Source organism: Oscarella lobularis, chromosome 8, assembly GCF_947507565.1.
Source record: "Oscarella lobularis chromosome 8, ooOscLobu1.1, whole genome shotgun sequence".
NCBI lineage: Eukaryota > Metazoa > Porifera > Homoscleromorpha > Homosclerophorida > Oscarellidae > Oscarella > Oscarella lobularis.
The window spans coordinates 122792-136773 of record NC_089182.1 but is presented as its reverse complement, the minus strand read 5'-3'; the positions used below and the strand labels follow the sequence as shown (position 1 = coordinate 136773).

At 43.9% G+C, this 13982-nt stretch overlaps 7 protein-coding genes and 1 long non-coding RNA gene across 10 annotated transcripts; 7 read left to right on the top strand and 1 right to left on the bottom strand.

Annotated features, from left to right (window-relative positions):
- Positions 1 to 45: 45 nt before the first annotated feature.
- On the top strand, positions 46 to 1621 carry LOC136190671 (uncharacterized). Its single transcript, XM_065978900.1, has 8 exons — positions 46 to 135; positions 201 to 290; positions 347 to 455; positions 512 to 624; positions 675 to 878; positions 928 to 1066; positions 1121 to 1239; positions 1291 to 1621. The coding sequence occupies exons 1-8, from the start codon at positions 118 to 120 to the stop codon at positions 1504 to 1506; spliced, it is 1008 nt and encodes a 335-aa protein (XP_065834972.1). The 5' UTR covers positions 46 to 117; the 3' UTR covers positions 1507 to 1621.
- LOC136190689 (nucleolar protein 58-like) lies at positions 1001 to 2289 on the bottom strand. Its single transcript, XM_065978927.1, has 6 exons — positions 2283 to 2289; positions 2159 to 2235; positions 2053 to 2105; positions 1895 to 2007; positions 1751 to 1838; positions 1001 to 1672 (listed from the first exon to the last, which is right to left on the bottom strand). Exons 3-6 carry the CDS (start codon positions 2069 to 2071, stop codon positions 1557 to 1559), a joined length of 336 nt encoding a protein of 111 aa, XP_065834999.1. The 5' UTR covers positions 2072 to 2105; positions 2159 to 2235; positions 2283 to 2289; the 3' UTR covers positions 1001 to 1556.
- Positions 2059 to 3925, top strand: LOC136190672 (uncharacterized). 3 transcript variants are annotated; one of them, XM_065978903.1, is made up of 7 exons: positions 2059 to 2497; positions 2577 to 2763; positions 2819 to 2931; positions 2982 to 3173; positions 3252 to 3360; positions 3415 to 3533; positions 3583 to 3925. In XM_065978903.1, exons 1-7 carry the CDS (start codon positions 2477 to 2479, stop codon positions 3796 to 3798), a joined length of 957 nt encoding a protein of 318 aa, XP_065834975.1. In that variant the 5' UTR covers positions 2059 to 2476; the 3' UTR covers positions 3799 to 3925. The 3 variants fall into 3 exon arrangements, with proteins under 3 accessions (XP_065834975.1, XP_065834973.1, XP_065834974.1); XM_065978901.1 differs by having other exon boundaries at positions 3219 to 3360; XM_065978902.1 differs by having other exon boundaries at positions 2059 to 2582; positions 2637 to 2763; positions 3219 to 3360.
- Positions 3926 to 4063: 138 nt separating this feature from the next.
- On the top strand, positions 4064 to 5336 carry LOC136190687 (uncharacterized). The gene is made up of 8 exons (XM_065978925.1): positions 4064 to 4191; positions 4249 to 4275; positions 4332 to 4437; positions 4493 to 4605; positions 4657 to 4878; positions 4936 to 5082; positions 5137 to 5255; positions 5305 to 5336. The coding sequence occupies exons 1-7, from the start codon at positions 4174 to 4176 to the stop codon at positions 5143 to 5145; spliced, it is 642 nt and encodes a 213-aa protein (XP_065834997.1). The 5' UTR covers positions 4064 to 4173; the 3' UTR covers positions 5146 to 5255; positions 5305 to 5336.
- Positions 5337 to 5345: 9 nt separating this feature from the next.
- On the top strand, positions 5346 to 7216 carry LOC136190674 (uncharacterized). The gene is made up of 8 exons (XM_065978907.1): positions 5346 to 5760; positions 5823 to 5858; positions 5920 to 6025; positions 6090 to 6202; positions 6255 to 6476; positions 6534 to 6672; positions 6727 to 6842; positions 6898 to 7216. The coding sequence occupies exons 1-8, from the start codon at positions 5743 to 5745 to the stop codon at positions 7108 to 7110; spliced, it is 963 nt and encodes a 320-aa protein (XP_065834979.1). The 5' UTR covers positions 5346 to 5742; the 3' UTR covers positions 7111 to 7216.
- LOC136190677 (uncharacterized) lies at positions 7203 to 8747 on the top strand. Its single transcript, XM_065978910.1, has 8 exons — positions 7203 to 7330; positions 7394 to 7429; positions 7494 to 7602; positions 7658 to 7776; positions 7827 to 8012; positions 8062 to 8200; positions 8255 to 8367; positions 8422 to 8747. Exons 1-8 carry the CDS (start codon positions 7313 to 7315, stop codon positions 8644 to 8646), a joined length of 945 nt encoding a protein of 314 aa, XP_065834982.1. The 5' UTR covers positions 7203 to 7312; the 3' UTR covers positions 8647 to 8747.
- Positions 8748 to 9950: 1203 nt separating this feature from the next.
- LOC136190690 (uncharacterized) lies at positions 9951 to 10622 on the top strand. The gene is made up of 3 exons (XR_010670592.1): positions 9951 to 10129; positions 10271 to 10306; positions 10356 to 10622. It is a non-coding gene; the product is annotated as an uncharacterized lncRNA (long non-coding RNA).
- Positions 10623 to 10730: 108 nt separating this feature from the next.
- On the top strand, positions 10731 to 13648 carry LOC136190666 (proliferation-associated protein 2G4-like). Its single transcript, XM_065978894.1, is given in 17 exon segments — positions 10731 to 10932; positions 10988 to 11126; positions 11182 to 11303; positions 11360 to 11767; positions 11820 to 11881; positions 11883 to 11949; positions 12017 to 12246; positions 12298 to 12390; positions 12449 to 12512; positions 12570 to 12613; positions 12615 to 12728; positions 12785 to 12863; positions 12918 to 12969; positions 13018 to 13112; positions 13171 to 13298; positions 13363 to 13419; positions 13472 to 13648. Coding segments are annotated over 14 exon segments (1290 nt in total). The 5' UTR covers positions 10731 to 10932; positions 10988 to 11126; positions 11182 to 11303; positions 11360 to 11664; the 3' UTR covers positions 13574 to 13648.
- The last annotated feature ends 334 nt before the right edge of the window (positions 13649 to 13982 follow it).

Below are 13982 nucleotides of genomic sequence, written 5' to 3'. Positions count from 1 at the left end.
AGAGAGATCTTCTTTTTCCATGGCGTCAACAGCCCACCTGTCTAAAAGAGGGCGTCAACTGATAAAAACGCGGCGGAAGTCCGTCTTGTGCGCATGCTTCGCCCTTAATTAAGTCCAATGGAGAATTCTAAGACGGTAAGAATGACGCCTAAGCCTTAATTGAGCTAGATAATAATGATCCGGCCGCGCGTTTCACACAGAAAGCAGTTGAATCACTCCATGGCGGCGAATTCGACGTACCGAAAGCAGTCGAATCGGACGCCTCATCACTCGATGGCGGCGAATTCGACGTACGTGTCGGTTTTGCGGCGTTATTCTTGCATTGGTCTCCATTGCGTACTCTCAGGATGCTCTTCCGGGAGGCATATACAACCTAAAACCTCATATGTATCCACAAGGATACCTTACCTACAGGCAAGATGGTGTGACGGGGCGTGGAAAAAAGCCTAACAAACGTATTTTACTACCGGTATTTACTTGGCAGGAAAAAATGTTACCGTGTATGCTTTAGCTAAGTGTCGGTGGACACTTTCAGATCCCGTGGAAGGCAAGCAATGGATAAGGACGCTTGTTAGCAATGTCACCACTCCTTATCTCAGCATTAAAGATAACGCGCTGCTGACGGTATGCAGAGATGCTATTGTACAATAGTATGGAAAATATGATTTTAAAAGGCACCTTATTTGCTATCCCTTCCCGCATCTTATTACTTCCGCGCGCTGGACATGCGTCCAGATGAAACGGATACTGGGGGAGAGGAAGTGATGAAATTTCAGAGTGATGTGAATCAATCACACTACATCGGTGTTGATGAAAGTGGTTTCGTTGTTCCGCCAGCAATTGCTGGAAGCAACCCCAGATATGCCCGATTTATCACTGTATGTTTGTCTTACTATTTACATTTAACTAAATGATAATTGATTGCAGACAGAAGTCGCGGGTTTCAGTTCTCTTAAAAAGGACTTTGACCAAGAAATTGTTCAAATTGTTTCTACTGGGACGGACAAGGCAATAAGCATTGAGAGCGAAGGGCCCGTCTTTTTATCAACGAAAGACAATGAGACGAGTAAGAGTACAATTATTAGGAGGATTTCAGTCTGGAATACTGTTATACATATAGCCCATCTGAAGGCCATATCTTCTGGTCAAGACAACGTTCTATACACGTTTCAAGGCGTCAAGCACCCTTCATTGAATCTAAGAATAAGGGCTAAAGATGGCAAGATGATTGCAGACGAAGTAAGAAATTGCACACGTGACGTAGAAAATCGATAATTTCCGCGCGCGCAGAAACCAACTCGGTTTGCAATACTGAAGGCTACAGTTCCAGGGGAAGAGACTGCGGATGATGTCTACGTGCTTTATTCGCCAGCTGATCACGAATTCGTATGCGTGAAGGAAGACGGCCATTTGGAATTGGATCCCAATCCTCTTCCTCCTTCCGAGAGCTCGGAACCTCTCACAAAGGGTCCGGGTTTCTTTCACATCGAAATCCTTTCCAAATGACACGTAATTGGATTGCATGTGCGTCTGCTGCTGCTGCTGAGCTCGTTTTACTATTGTTTATTGTCTGTTGATTTGTGGGAAGCTGTGCTGACGAAATGCCGGAAATTTGCTGAGAGAGAGAGATCTTCTTTTTCAAGTCGACGAATGACGTCAACAGCCCACCTGTCTAAAAGAGGGCGTCAACTAATTTGCCTATTATCACCAACGATGATTAAATTTGCTAATAAATAATTATATAATCAACCTGATAAGAGACTAGTGAACTGAGATCGTATTCCTCTCATTAGCTCTTGCACAGCTGAACTGGTCACACAGCTAATACTAAGCTTATCCTATAGGAAGAGCAATTGTTGCAACATTCCTCATCTATATGTATATATCTCTCTACCTTGATACTACTACCAAGTTTTGCATCAGCTACAGCCAATTCGTCATGTGCTACTTTTTTGAGTAATTTTTTCAGATTTCTCGTCATTTTGCCTTCGATCGATGCCGTGGCCGCTATATATAAATGACGTATATATGTATGTACGGGGTCTTGGTCACCTGATAGGGCTTCGGCCATGTCGTCGAATTTTTCGAAGTGTTTGAGTTTGACGCTGCGATTTGGATGCGTTAGTTGGAGAATGAGCAATTTTGAAGGTGTTCTTACACTTGACTGGCTCCGTCTGGGGTCTCGAAGTCTCGATAGAGATTGTCGACTTGCTGGAGCTTTTTCTCGTCCAATAGCTTCGCAATAGAAAAAGAGAATCGAAAGAGGAAGTGTTCAGAGGTACTTTGAAGATGGCGTATCCTGCAGGCCAGTGCAGGGCTTTCGAATAAAACCAATGTGCCACGTGCGAGTGGGTTTGCTCTGCGCATGCCCAATCAAAGTCGCAAAAACATCGAAAATGAGCAGCAGTCATAATATTATAGCAGCTTGTCCTTCGTGCGTTGCGCATGCTTTGCTCTCTTTAGCGACGCTCTCCGAATGGCGAATTCTCCTCCTCCGGTAAGAAAGAATGACGCTTGACCCCCTAAGCCTTGAGCTAGATAATAATGACTTCTCATCATCCGCGCGCTTCACACAGATATCAGTACGTGTGCGCCAAATCCGGTTTTACACGTTATTCTCTACTGCGTACTCTCAGGCTGTTCTTCCGAAAGGCATATTCACGCTACAGCCACGAAACTATAAAGACGAAGAAGAACGCCCCAAGGGGTACCTTACCTACACGAGTGAAGGTGTGACGGGACGTGGAACGAGGCCTGGAGACCGTATTTTACTACCGGTATTTACTTGGCAGGAAAAATGTTACAGTGTATGCTTTAGCTAACTGTCGGTGGATGATTTCTCATTCCGTGACAGGCAAACAAACGATAAGCACGCTTGTTGATGACGTTGACGATCCTTTTCTCAAAATTGAAAACAACGCACTGCAGACGGTATGCGCGGATGCTATTGCGCAATACTATGGAAAATATTATTTTAAAAGGCACCTAAACCTGATGATAAGCTATACCCTCCCTCACCCTATCGCTTCCGCTTGCAAGTGGACTTGCGTTCGAAAGTGATGAAAATTCAGAGCGATGTGAAACAATCACACTACATCGGTGTTGATCGATGTGGTTTCGTTGTTCCGCCAGCATTTGCCGGAAGCAACGAAGAATATGCCCAATTTATCACTGTATGTTTGTCTTACTAGTTACAATTAAACGATAATTGATTGCAGCCATCACTCACGGATTTCAATCCTCCTTCAAAGGATCGTGACCAAGAAACTGTTCAAATTCTTCCTACTAGTGAGACGGACAAGGCAATAAGTATCAAGGACAAAGGGCTCGTCTTTTTGTCAACGAAAGATGACAAGACAAGTACGATTACGATTATTAGGAGGATTGCAGTCTGGAATACTGTTATACATGTAGCCCATCTGAAGGCCATATCTTCTGGTCAAGGCAACGTTCTATATACGTTTAAGAGCGTCGAGGACTCTTCATTGAATCTAAGTATAAGGGCTAAAGATGACAAGATAATTGCAGACGAAGTAAGAAATTGCATACGTAACCAGACCTACCAAAAGTATTTTTTTACAGATACCAACTTCGTTTGCAATACTGAAGGCTACAGTTCCAGGAAAAGAGACTGAGAATGATGTCTACGTGCTTTATTCGCCAGATCATTACGAATTCGTATGCGTGAAGGAAGACGGTCATTTGGAATTGGATCCCAATCTTCTTCCTCCTTCCGGAAGCTTGAAACGTCTCACAAAGGGTCCAGGTTTCTTTCACATCAAAACCCTTTCCAAATGACACGTAATGTGCACTCGCTGGATTGCATGTGCGTCTTCTTCTGCTGCTGAGCTCGTTTTGCTATTTGTTTGTTTGTTTGTTTGTTTGTTTGTTTGTTTTTTTGCTGATAGAAGGAAAATTACGTCTTTCCCATTGTCACGCCTCGATCAGCGTGAAAATGATGCGTGTGAGCCCCGTCTTGTGCATGCTTAGCCCTTTCTTGAAGATTCGAATAAAACCATCACTCTGGTGCCACGTGCGAGTGGGATTAGACTACTCTGCGCATGCCCGATCGACTTCGCAGAAAAAACATCGAATGAACCGCAGCAATAATATTATAGCAGCTTGTCCATCGTGCTTTGCGCATGCTTTGCTCTCTTTAGCGACGCTCTCCGAATGGGCAATTCTGAGACGGTAAGAAGGACGCTTTCCAAACCTTGAGTTCGATAATCATCGGCGCGCTTCACACAGAAAGCACTCGATGGCGGCGAATTCGACGTACGTGTCGGTTTTACGACGTCATTCTTGGATTGGTCTCCATTGCGTACTCTCAGGCTCTTCCGAGTGGCATATACAACCTAAAACCTCATATGTATCCAGATGGATACCTTACCTACACGAATGAGGGTGTGACGGGGCGTGGAACGACGCCTGGAGACCGTATTTTACTACCGGTATTTACTTGGCAGGAAAAATGTTACCGTGTATGCTTTAGCTGACTGTCGGTGGACACTTTCAAATCCCGTGGAAAACAAGCAATGGATAAGGACGCCTGTTAGCAATGCCACCAATCCTTATCTCAGCATTGAAGATAACGCGCTGCTGACGGTATATGCAGAGATGCTATTGTACAATAGTATGGAAAATATGATTCTAAAGGCACCTCATGCGATATCCCTTCCCTCATCTTATTACTTCCGCGCGCTGGACGTGCGTTCAGATGAAACGGATACTGGGCCACTTGTGAGGGAAGAGGAACCGCAAGTGAAAAAATTTCAGAGCGATGTGGATCAATCACAGTACATCGGTGTTGATGGAAGTGGTTTCGTTGTTCCGCCATCATTTGCCGGAAGCAACCCAGAATATGTCCAATTTACCACTGTATGTTTGTCTTACTAGTTACATTTTATTTTCTAATTAAACGATAATTGATTGCAGACGGATGTCATGGATTTCAGTCCTGCTTCAAACGATCTTGATCTTGACCAAAAAATGTTCAAATTCTTCCTACTAGTGAAATGGACAAGGCAATACCTATCAAGGGCAAAGGGCACGTCTTTTTATCAACGAAAGACGACGAGACAAGTAAGAGTACAATTATTAGGAGGATTCCAGTCTGGAACACTGTTCTACATATAGCCAATCTGAAGGCCATGTCTTCTGGTAAAGACAACGTTCTATATACGTTTCAAGGCGTCGAGCACCCTTCATTGAATCTAAGAATAAGGGCTAAAGATGGCAAGATGATTGCACACAAAGTAAGAAATTGCACACGTGACCAGACCTGCAAAAAATCATTTTTTGCAGAAACCAACTTCGTTTGCAATACTGAAGGCTACAGTTCCAGGGGAAGAGACCGAGAACGATGTCTACGTGCTTTATTCGCCAGCTCATCACGAATTCGTATGCGTGAAGAAAAACGGTCATTTGGAATTGGATTCCGATCCTCTTCCTCCTTCCGGAAGCTCGAAACCTCTCACAAAGGGTCCAGGTTTCTTTCACGTCAAAATCCTTTCCAAATGACACGTAATGTGCACTCGCTGGATTGCATGTGCGTCTGCTGCTGCTGCTGAGCTCGTTTTGCTATTGTTTATCGTCTGTTGATTTGTGGAAGCTGTCCTGACGAAATATCGGAATTTTCTTTTCCAAGTCGACGAATGACGTCAACAGCCCACCTGTCTATAAAAGAGGGCGTCAACAGAATGTGAGTTCGTCTTGCGCGCATGCTTCGCCCAATTGAGTCGAATGGCAAATTCTAAGACGGTAAGAATGACGCCTAAACCTTAATCGAGCTAGACTTCTCATCATCCGCGCGTTTCATACAGAAACCAGTTGAATCACTCGATGGCGGCGAATTCGACGTACGTGTGCGTCGAATCGGTTTTAGACGTTATTCTCCATTGCGTACTCTCAATCATGCAGGCTGCTCTTCCGAAAGGCATATACACCCTACAACCTAATCTGTATCACGGATACCTTACCTACACGAAAAAGGGTGTGACGGGGCGTGGAACAAAGCCTAAAGAAGGTACAGTATTTTACTGTACCGGTATTTACGTGACAGGAAAAAAATGTTACCGTGTATACTTTAGGTAAGTGTCAGTGGACGATTTCGAAATCCGTGACAGGCAAACAAACGATAAGGACGCTTGTTCGCAATGCCACTAATCCTTATCTCAAAATTGAAAATAACGCACTGCAGACGGTATGCGCAGAAATGCCATTGCACAATAGTATAGAAAATATGATTTTAAAAGGCACCTAATAAGCTATCCCCTCCCTCATCCTATGACTTCCGCGCGCTGAACGTGCGTTCAGATGAAACGGATAGTGGGTCACTTGTGAGGGAAGAGGAACCGAAAATGATGAAATTTCAGAGCGATCCGAATCAATCACACTACATCGGTGTTGATGAAAGTGGTTTCGTTGTTCCGCCAGCAATTGCCGGAAGCAACCCAAAATATGCCCGATTTACCACTGTATGTTTGTCTTACTAGTTACATTTTATAATTGATTGATTGATTGATTGATTGTAGACAAAAGTCGTGGGTTTCAGTTCTCCTTCAAAGGATCTTGACCAAGAAATTGTTCAAATTGTTTCTACTGGGACGGACAAGGCAATAAGCATTGAGAGCAAAGAGCACGTCTTTTTATCAACGAAAGACAAAGAGACATGTAAGAGTACGATTATTAGGAGGATTGCAGTCTGGAATACTGTTATACATATAGCCCATCTGAAGGCCATGTCTTCTGTTCATGGCAACGTTAGAACATACACGTTTCAAGGCGTCAAGTACTCTTCATTGCATCTAAGAATAAGGGATGGAAAGATGATTGCACACAAAGTAAGAAATTGCACACGTGATCAGACCTATAAAAAAGAATTTTTTCCTCACGCAGAAACCAACTTCGTTTGCAATACTGAAGGCTACAGTTCCAGGGGAAGAGACTGAGAACGATGTCTACGTGCTTTATTCGCCAGCTCATCACGAATTCGTAAGCGTGAAGGAAGACGGTCATTTGGAATTGGATCCCAATCCTCTTCCTCCTTCCGGAAGCTCGAAACCTCTCACAAATGGACCAGCTTTCTTTCACATCTTTCTTACTAAATGACACGTAATGTGCACTCGCTCGATTGCATGTGCGTCTTCTGCTGAGCTTGCTATTGTCTGCTGATAGAAGCCTATTCCCCGGATAGGCTCCGGGAGATAGTCTGGGTTCCCGAGGCTATGGTGTTCGGGGAATCAGCTTTGTCCTTTGTTCCTTGCGCATGCTTCGCTCTTTTTAGCGACGCTCTCCGGACCCCGCTCTCCGAATGGGGAATTCTGAGACGGTAAGAAGGGTTAGACGCTTTCTAAACCTTGAGTTCGATAATCATGCGCCGCGCTTCACACAGAAGCCAATTGAATCACTCGACGGCGGCGAAGTGGACGTACGTGTGCGCCGAATCGGTTCTATACGTTATTCTTGCATTGGTCTCCATTGCGTACTCTCAGGGTGCTCTTCCGGGAGGCATATACCACCTAATACCTAATCTGTATCAAAAAGGATACCTTACCTACACGAATGAGGGTGTGACGGGACGTGGAACGACGCCTACAGAAGGTATTTTACTGCCGCTATTTACTTGGCAGGGAAAATGCTACCGTGTATGCTTTAGCTGACTGTCAGTGGCTACTTTCAAATCCCGTGGAAAACAAGCAATGGATAAAGACGCTTGTTAGCAATGCCGCCAATCCTTATCTCAAAATTAAACATACCCGTAACGTGTTGCTGACGGTATGCAGAGATGCTATTGCGCAATGGTATAGAAAATATGATTTTAAAAGGTACCTAAGAAACGACGCCTTCCATCCTATTACTTCCGCACGCAGAACGCCGGGGGAGACTCGGAGGAAATGATAAAAATTCAGAGCGATGTGGATCAATCACAATACATTGGTGTTGATGGATGTGGTTTCGTTGTTCCGCCATTATTTGCCGGAAGCAACCCAGAATATTCTCAATTTATCACTGTATGTTTGTCTTACTAGTTACATTTAATTAAATGATAATTGATTGCAGACACAAGTCACGGGTTTCAGTTCTCTTACAAAGGATTTTGACCAAGAAAATGTTCAAATTGTTTCTACTGGGACGGACAAGGCAATAAGCATTGAGAGCAAAGGGCTCGTCTTTTTATCAACGAAAGACAAAGAGACATGTAAGAGTACGATTATTAGGAGGATTGCAGTCTGGAATACTGTTATACATATAGCCCATCTGAAGGCCATATCTTCTGGTCAAGGCAACGTTCTATATACGTTTCAAGGCGTCGAGCACCCTTCATTGAATCTAAGAATAAAAGATGACAAGATGATTGCACACAAAGTAAGAAATTGCACACGTGATCAGACCTATAAAAAGAATTTTTTCCTCACGCAGAAACCAACTTCGTTTGCAATACTGAAGGCTACAGTTCCAGGAGAAGAGACTGAGAACGATGATGCCTACGTGCTTTATTCGCCAGCTGATCACGAATTCGTATGCGTGAAGGAAGGTCATTTGGAATTGGATCCCAATCCTCTTCCTCCTTCCGGAAACTCGGAATCTCTCACAAAGGGTCCGGGTTTCTTTCACATCGAAATCCTTTCCAAATGTGACACGTAATTGGATTGCATGTGCGTCTGCTGCTGCTGCTGAGCTCGTTTTGCGATTGTTTGTTGTCTGTTGATTTGTGGAAGCTGTTCTGACGAAATGCCGGAAATTTGCTGAGGGAGAGATCTTCTTTTCCAAGTCGACGAATGAAGTCAACAGCCCACCTGTCTATAAAAGAGGGCGTCAACTGAAAAGAACGCGTCGGAGGAGAAGGCGAGTCCGTCTTGCGCGCATGCTTCGCCCAATTGAGTCCAATGGGAAATCGTCATGTGGTAAGAATGACGCCTAAGCCTTGATCTAGATAATAATGACTTCTCATCATCCGCGCGCTTTACACAGGTACGTGTGCGCCAAATCCGGTTTTAGACGTTATTCTCTATTGCGTACTCTCAGGCTGTTGTTCTTCCGAAAGGCATATACAACCTAGAACCTAAACAGCGTACAAACAATTACCTTACCTACACGCAGGATGGTGTGACGGGGCTTGGAACAACGCCTAGAGACCGTATTTTACTACCGGTATTTACTTGTCAGGAAAAATGTTTCAGTGTATGCTTTAGCTAGCTGTCGGTGGCATATTTCAAATACCCCGGTGGCAAGCAAGCAATTGATAAGGACGCTTGTTAGCAATGCCAACAATCCTTATCTCAAAATTGAAGGTGACGAGCTGCTGAAGGTATGCAGAGATGATATTGCACAATGGTATAGAAAATATGATTTTAAAAGGCACCTAAACCTGATTATAAGCTATACCCTCCCTCATCCTATGGCTTCCGCGCGCTGGACGCCGAGGGGATTCCGGTTCAGATGAACCGGATAAGGGAGCGAAACAAAACAGATAAGATTTCAGAGCGATGCGAATCAATCGCATTACATCGGTGTCGATAGCAATGGTGACATTGTTAAACCATCAAAAGCCGGAAGCGACAAAAAATTGGCCAATTTTACCGCTGTATGTTTGTCTTACTAGTTACATTTTATTTTAATTCAATGATAATTGATTGCAGGCATTAGTTCTGCGTTACAGTCGTCTCCCTCCAAAGTATCTTGACCAAAAATTGTCAAATGTCTTCTGCTTGGATGGACAAGGAAATAATAAGCATTGAGAACAAAGGGCTCGTCTTTTTATCACGAAAGACACAAGACAAGTAAGAGTACGATTATTAGGAGGATTGCAGTCTGGAATACTGTTATACATATAGCCCATCTGAAGCCACATCTTCTGGTCCAGGAGAGAGAGAGAGAGAGAGAGAGAGAGGAGAGAGAGAGAAGAGAGAGAGAGAGAGGAGAGAGAGAGAGAGAGAGAGAGAGAGAGAGAGAGAGAGAGAGAGGAGAGAGAGAGAGAGAGATCTTCCTTTCCAAATCGACGAATGAAGTCAACAGCCCACCTGTCTAAAAGAGGGCGTCACACTGAAAAAAACGCGTCGGAGGAAAATGCGAGTCCGTCTTGCGCATGTTTCGTCCTTTCTTGCACCCGGTGGGGAATTCTAAGACGGTAAGAATGCATTAGGCTACATTATTAGAAGGCATCATGCATGGCCGCGCTCATATAGCAAAAATAACAGCGTGGCGTCGGTGGAAGCCCTAATTTGCTTATTATCACGTCTTGCGCATGCCTTTATAAGCTCTTCTTTAGATAATGGATCCGTCGGAGAGTGAAGCCGTCAAGTCAGTAAGAATCGTAGCTATAGGCGACGTTTTGCCGATAGATATAGCCTAAGGACATGAACGACGTTACGAGTCTTCCATCGGGTATCTACAATTTCAAACCGCATCGGTATCCCAACGGATACCTTACTTACGAAGAGAACGCCGGTGCTGCCAATGCTGTGACGGCGCAGGGAACACATCCCGCAATCGTACGTGTTACACTGTATGATATCCCACTAGTCTCGTGATAATGTTAGCGCGTGCCGTCTCATTTCAGTCGAGTGTCGCTGGTTAGTTTCGGAACCCCTTGGTAAAGCTTGGATCAAAACGATCCTCCCAAGCCCCTGCCACGCCCCTACCTCAAAATTCAAAACAACGCGCTACTCACCGGTGTCGCCCGCTCCTCTACTGCGTTCTTTAATTAATTAATTAATTATTTAGGCATCTAACCCGGATGCATACTGTGACTTCAATGTAAAGCAGGCAGGCGTCTCAGCGGAAACGGATGGTCAGGCAATTCCTCCTCCGTCGGAAGTGAAATTTCAGAGCGATGTGGATCAGTCACAGTACATTGGTGTCGACGAAAGTGGCTTCGTTGTTCCGCCATCGATAGCCGGAACGAGACAAGATCTCGCCGAATTTACAGCGGTATATGTAACAGAAAGCATATTTGCTATAAATTAATTAATTAATATAATGACAGATGAGCGTCATAGGATTCAGTTCTTCAAAAAAGAATTTTAATCTAACAACGTGCCAAATTGTTTCTAAAATGAACGGCAAGGCATTGAGTGTTCCGCGAAACGGGCAAGTCATTCTGGTGAATCAAGATAAGACAACAAGTACACAAACAAGAGACTTTGGGGTTCTCTAATTAACTAATAATGTTGTATACAGCTCATGTGATTGCCCACAAAAGTGGCTCTGATGTCAATGCTGCTATCTATACGTTTCAAAGTGCACCGTTTTCTCGGACAAATATAAAAGGACTGGCGGATAATAGTCTTGTTGCACACCAAGTTAGATCCAAAATAGTCAACGTAACTTTTTTTATAGTAAAGTGATTTTTACGCAGGAGCCGTCGCCTTTTGCAATTCTGGAGACGCCTGAATCTGCGACAGCATACGCGATTTTTTCAGTCGTTCATCGCAAATTTATTTGCGTGAAAAACGACGATGAAGTGGAATTAAATCCCAATCCGCTTCCTCCTCAAGGAGTGGGGCCCCTGACCGACGGTCCAGGATTTTTTGAGATCAACATCGTTTAATTGATTTGCGTGCGCAGCTGATCGCTTTTTTTGTTTTGGTGCATGGCATGCGGGACCTCCCATAATCCCACGTGGAGCGCAAGTCCCGGACACGTGGTGAAATCACGCGAAAAATGGCAGAAGCTCACGCCGGCGGCGATTCATCGGACGAGGAGCCGACAATAGCCGACGACATCGTCGTAACGAAGTACAAAATGGCCGGCGACATGGCGAACCGTAAGAACGCGCGCTCCTTCTCGCGAAAAAAGCCGAAATCCCTTTACGCAAGGCGTTCTGGAGCGACTAATCGAAAAGGCGACACCGGAAACGTCCGTTATCGAGCTCTGCGAACTCGCGCGATCGTCTCATAACGGAAGAAACGAGTCGCGTCTTCAAGAAAGAGAAAGAGATGAAGAAGGGTACAGAGAATCTCGATTTATATACATTGTTGCAACGTAACCCCCCCCTTCGCGCGCTTTAAAAAAGGAATCGCCTTTCCCACGTGCGTTTCGGTGAATCATTGCATCTGTCATTTTTCGCCGCTTCGCAGCGATCCAAACGTAATTCTCTCGGACGGCGACGTCGTTGAAAATGTTCGAGGGGGCGTGGTCAATATATATATTTAATTAATTATTTATTTCGACAGCGATTTAGGCGTGCACGTGGACGGTTTCATTGCTGTAGTTGCGCACACAATTGTACTTGGATCATCGCCAGTAGAAAGATCATAAATAATTAATTATATATAAATTGAATTTCTTTTATAGGAAAATAAAGTGACTGGACGAAAGGCCGATTGTATTATGGCGGCTCGTTTGGCCTCCGAAGCCGCTCTAAGGCTCGTTCAGCCAGGAAATGAGGTACAGGGACATACGGGAACCTTTAGACTTGTTTTAATTTATTATCTCTTTTATTTAGAATAGTGTGGTGACTGATACTGTTACAAAAGTAGCTGAAGCGTTCAACTGCAAGCCAGTAGAAGGCAAAATTAAAATTATTTTTTTTTCAATTTTTTTGAGTTGGTTTTCTCTTTTTTTAGGCATGTTGTCACATCAGCTGACGAAAAATGTAATTGATGGCGAAAAAATCAATAATTCAAAATCCCAATGAAGCGCAAAGGAAAGAACACTCGAAATGCGAGTTTTCCGTTCACGAAGTTTACGGTGTCGACGTTCTTGTTACAACGGGAGATGGAAAAGTGAAATGATAAAATAACTGATTATAGATGAAATTTCATGAGGATTTTCTATATAGTCTAGACAGTTGGATACTCGTACGACAGTATACAAGAAGACGGACGAAGTCTACAATCTGAAAATGAAAGCGTCCAGAAGTGAGATTCATTTTTCTTTTGAAAAATTCAATGTCAATTTGGAGGTCTGTGTAGATTTTTTTAGTGAAGTGTCAAACAAGTTTACTAGCATGCCTTTTACACTAAGGTAAATTATTTTAATTAGATATTTTTTTTATTTAATTATTTATCTCAGGGCCTGTGAGGATGAGAAAAGGGCCCGTATGGGTGTGGTAGAGTGTTCGAAACACGGTCTTCTTGACCCGTTTTATGTTCTTTATGACAAGGAAGGCACGTGATTTTGATTAATTAATTAATTGTATATTTTTTAGTGTTTGTGTGTGTGTAGGAGACATTGTAGCACAATTCAAGTTCACTGTCTTGCTGATGCCCAATGGACCTCTCAGGATTACGTCCGGGCCTTTTAAAGCCGATGAAATAAGTTCTGAATTGGAAGTGAAAGACGAGAAATTAAAAGTGAGGAGGAGGAGGAGGAGGAGGAAGAAATTTTGGGGTTAATTATTGATTATTGATTAATTAGGCACTACTTGCCACATCTGCAAATAAGAAGGCTCAGAAGAAAAAGAAGAAGAAACAGGTACACTGTAAAAAAAAGAGCAACTGTTTGTACATAATATAATAATGATTAGGCTTTGAAGGCGGCCTCAGCTGCTACAACTGCTACTTCCGCCGCCGAGGAGGAGGAGCCTCATGAAGAAATAGCCAAAGAAAGTGGACAGGACAAAGAATGATCATTTTTCCTAACGATTTGTCTCAATTTACCTATCCGGGTCGCGAGATCATTGTCGCCCGGATGTCGCACAGAGGCGGAGCCGGATCTTTTGGCGCCGCGCGTCCTCTCTCTTGCAGTGATTCTCTTTCTCTGAAGGCAAATGACGGAGGAGGCTTCGTTTCTGCGTACGCGAAAACGATCGAAGCGGTGCGTTCGTTTCGGTGACGTCAAAATACTTTTATTTGAACGCGCGCAAGGTTTTCAGGCGGTTCCGCGCGAAGGTGAGCTAAAATCGGTTGAAAAATAGCGCGCGAGTTGTCTCTTTGCAGGCGGATGCTCTCTCGGTATGAAATACGAGCATTTTATCGAGGAAACAATGAGTACTGATGAATGGGAAGCGCGATCGGGTGTAAAACGACGATATCCGC

What these genes read in the sequence shown, in the direction of transcription:
- LOC136190687 (XM_065978925.1), top strand. An exon ending in TGGAACGACGCCTGGAGACC is followed by an intron (nt 4,438 to 4,492) that starts GTATTTTACTAC and finishes TGTATGCTTTAG; the next exon opens with CTGACTGTCGGTGGACACTT. An exon ending in AAGATAACGCGCTGCTGACG is followed by an intron (nt 4,606 to 4,656) that starts GTATATGCAGAG and finishes ATGATTCTAAAG; the next exon opens with GCACCTCATGCGATATCCCT.
- LOC136190689 (XM_065978927.1), bottom strand. An exon ending in AACTTGGTAGTAGTATCAAG is followed by an intron (nt 1,839 to 1,894) that starts GTAGAGAGATAT and finishes CTCTTCCTATAG; the next exon opens with GATAAGCTTAGTATTAGCTG. An exon ending in GTTCACTAGTCTCTTATCAG is followed by an intron (nt 1,673 to 1,750) that starts GTTGATTATATA and finishes GCCCTCTTTTAG; the next exon opens with ACAGGTGGGCTGTTGACGTC.
- LOC136190674 (XM_065978907.1), top strand. An exon ending in TGGAACAAAGCCTAAAGAAG is followed by an intron (nt 6,026 to 6,089) that starts GTACAGTATTTT and finishes TGTATACTTTAG; the next exon opens with GTAAGTGTCAGTGGACGATT. An exon ending in AATATGCCCGATTTACCACT is followed by an intron (nt 6,477 to 6,533) that starts GTATGTTTGTCT and finishes GATTGATTGTAG; the next exon opens with ACAAAAGTCGTGGGTTTCAG.
- LOC136190677 (XM_065978910.1), top strand. An exon ending in CCCGTAACGTGTTGCTGACG is followed by an intron (nt 7,777 to 7,826) that starts GTATGCAGAGAT and finishes TGATTTTAAAAG; the next exon opens with GTACCTAAGAAACGACGCCT. An exon ending in AATATTCTCAATTTATCACT is followed by an intron (nt 8,013 to 8,061) that starts GTATGTTTGTCT and finishes AATTGATTGCAG; the next exon opens with ACACAAGTCACGGGTTTCAG.
- LOC136190672 (XM_065978901.1), top strand. Translation starts at nt 2,477, where the DNA reads ATGGCGAATTCTCCTCCTCCG. An exon ending in TGGAACGAGGCCTGGAGACC is followed by an intron (nt 2,764 to 2,818) that starts GTATTTTACTAC and finishes TGTATGCTTTAG; the next exon opens with CTAACTGTCGGTGGATGATT. An exon ending in AATATGCCCAATTTATCACT is followed by an intron (nt 3,174 to 3,218) that starts GTATGTTTGTCT and finishes AATTGATTGCAG; the next exon opens with CCATCACTCACGGATTTCAA.
- LOC136190671 (XM_065978900.1), top strand. An exon ending in TCGATGGCGGCGAATTCGAC is followed by an intron (nt 291 to 346) that starts GTACGTGTCGGT and finishes GCGTACTCTCAG; the next exon opens with GATGCTCTTCCGGGAGGCAT. An exon ending in GCAAGATGATTGCAGACGAA is followed by an intron (nt 1,240 to 1,290) that starts GTAAGAAATTGC and finishes CCGCGCGCGCAG; the next exon opens with AAACCAACTCGGTTTGCAAT.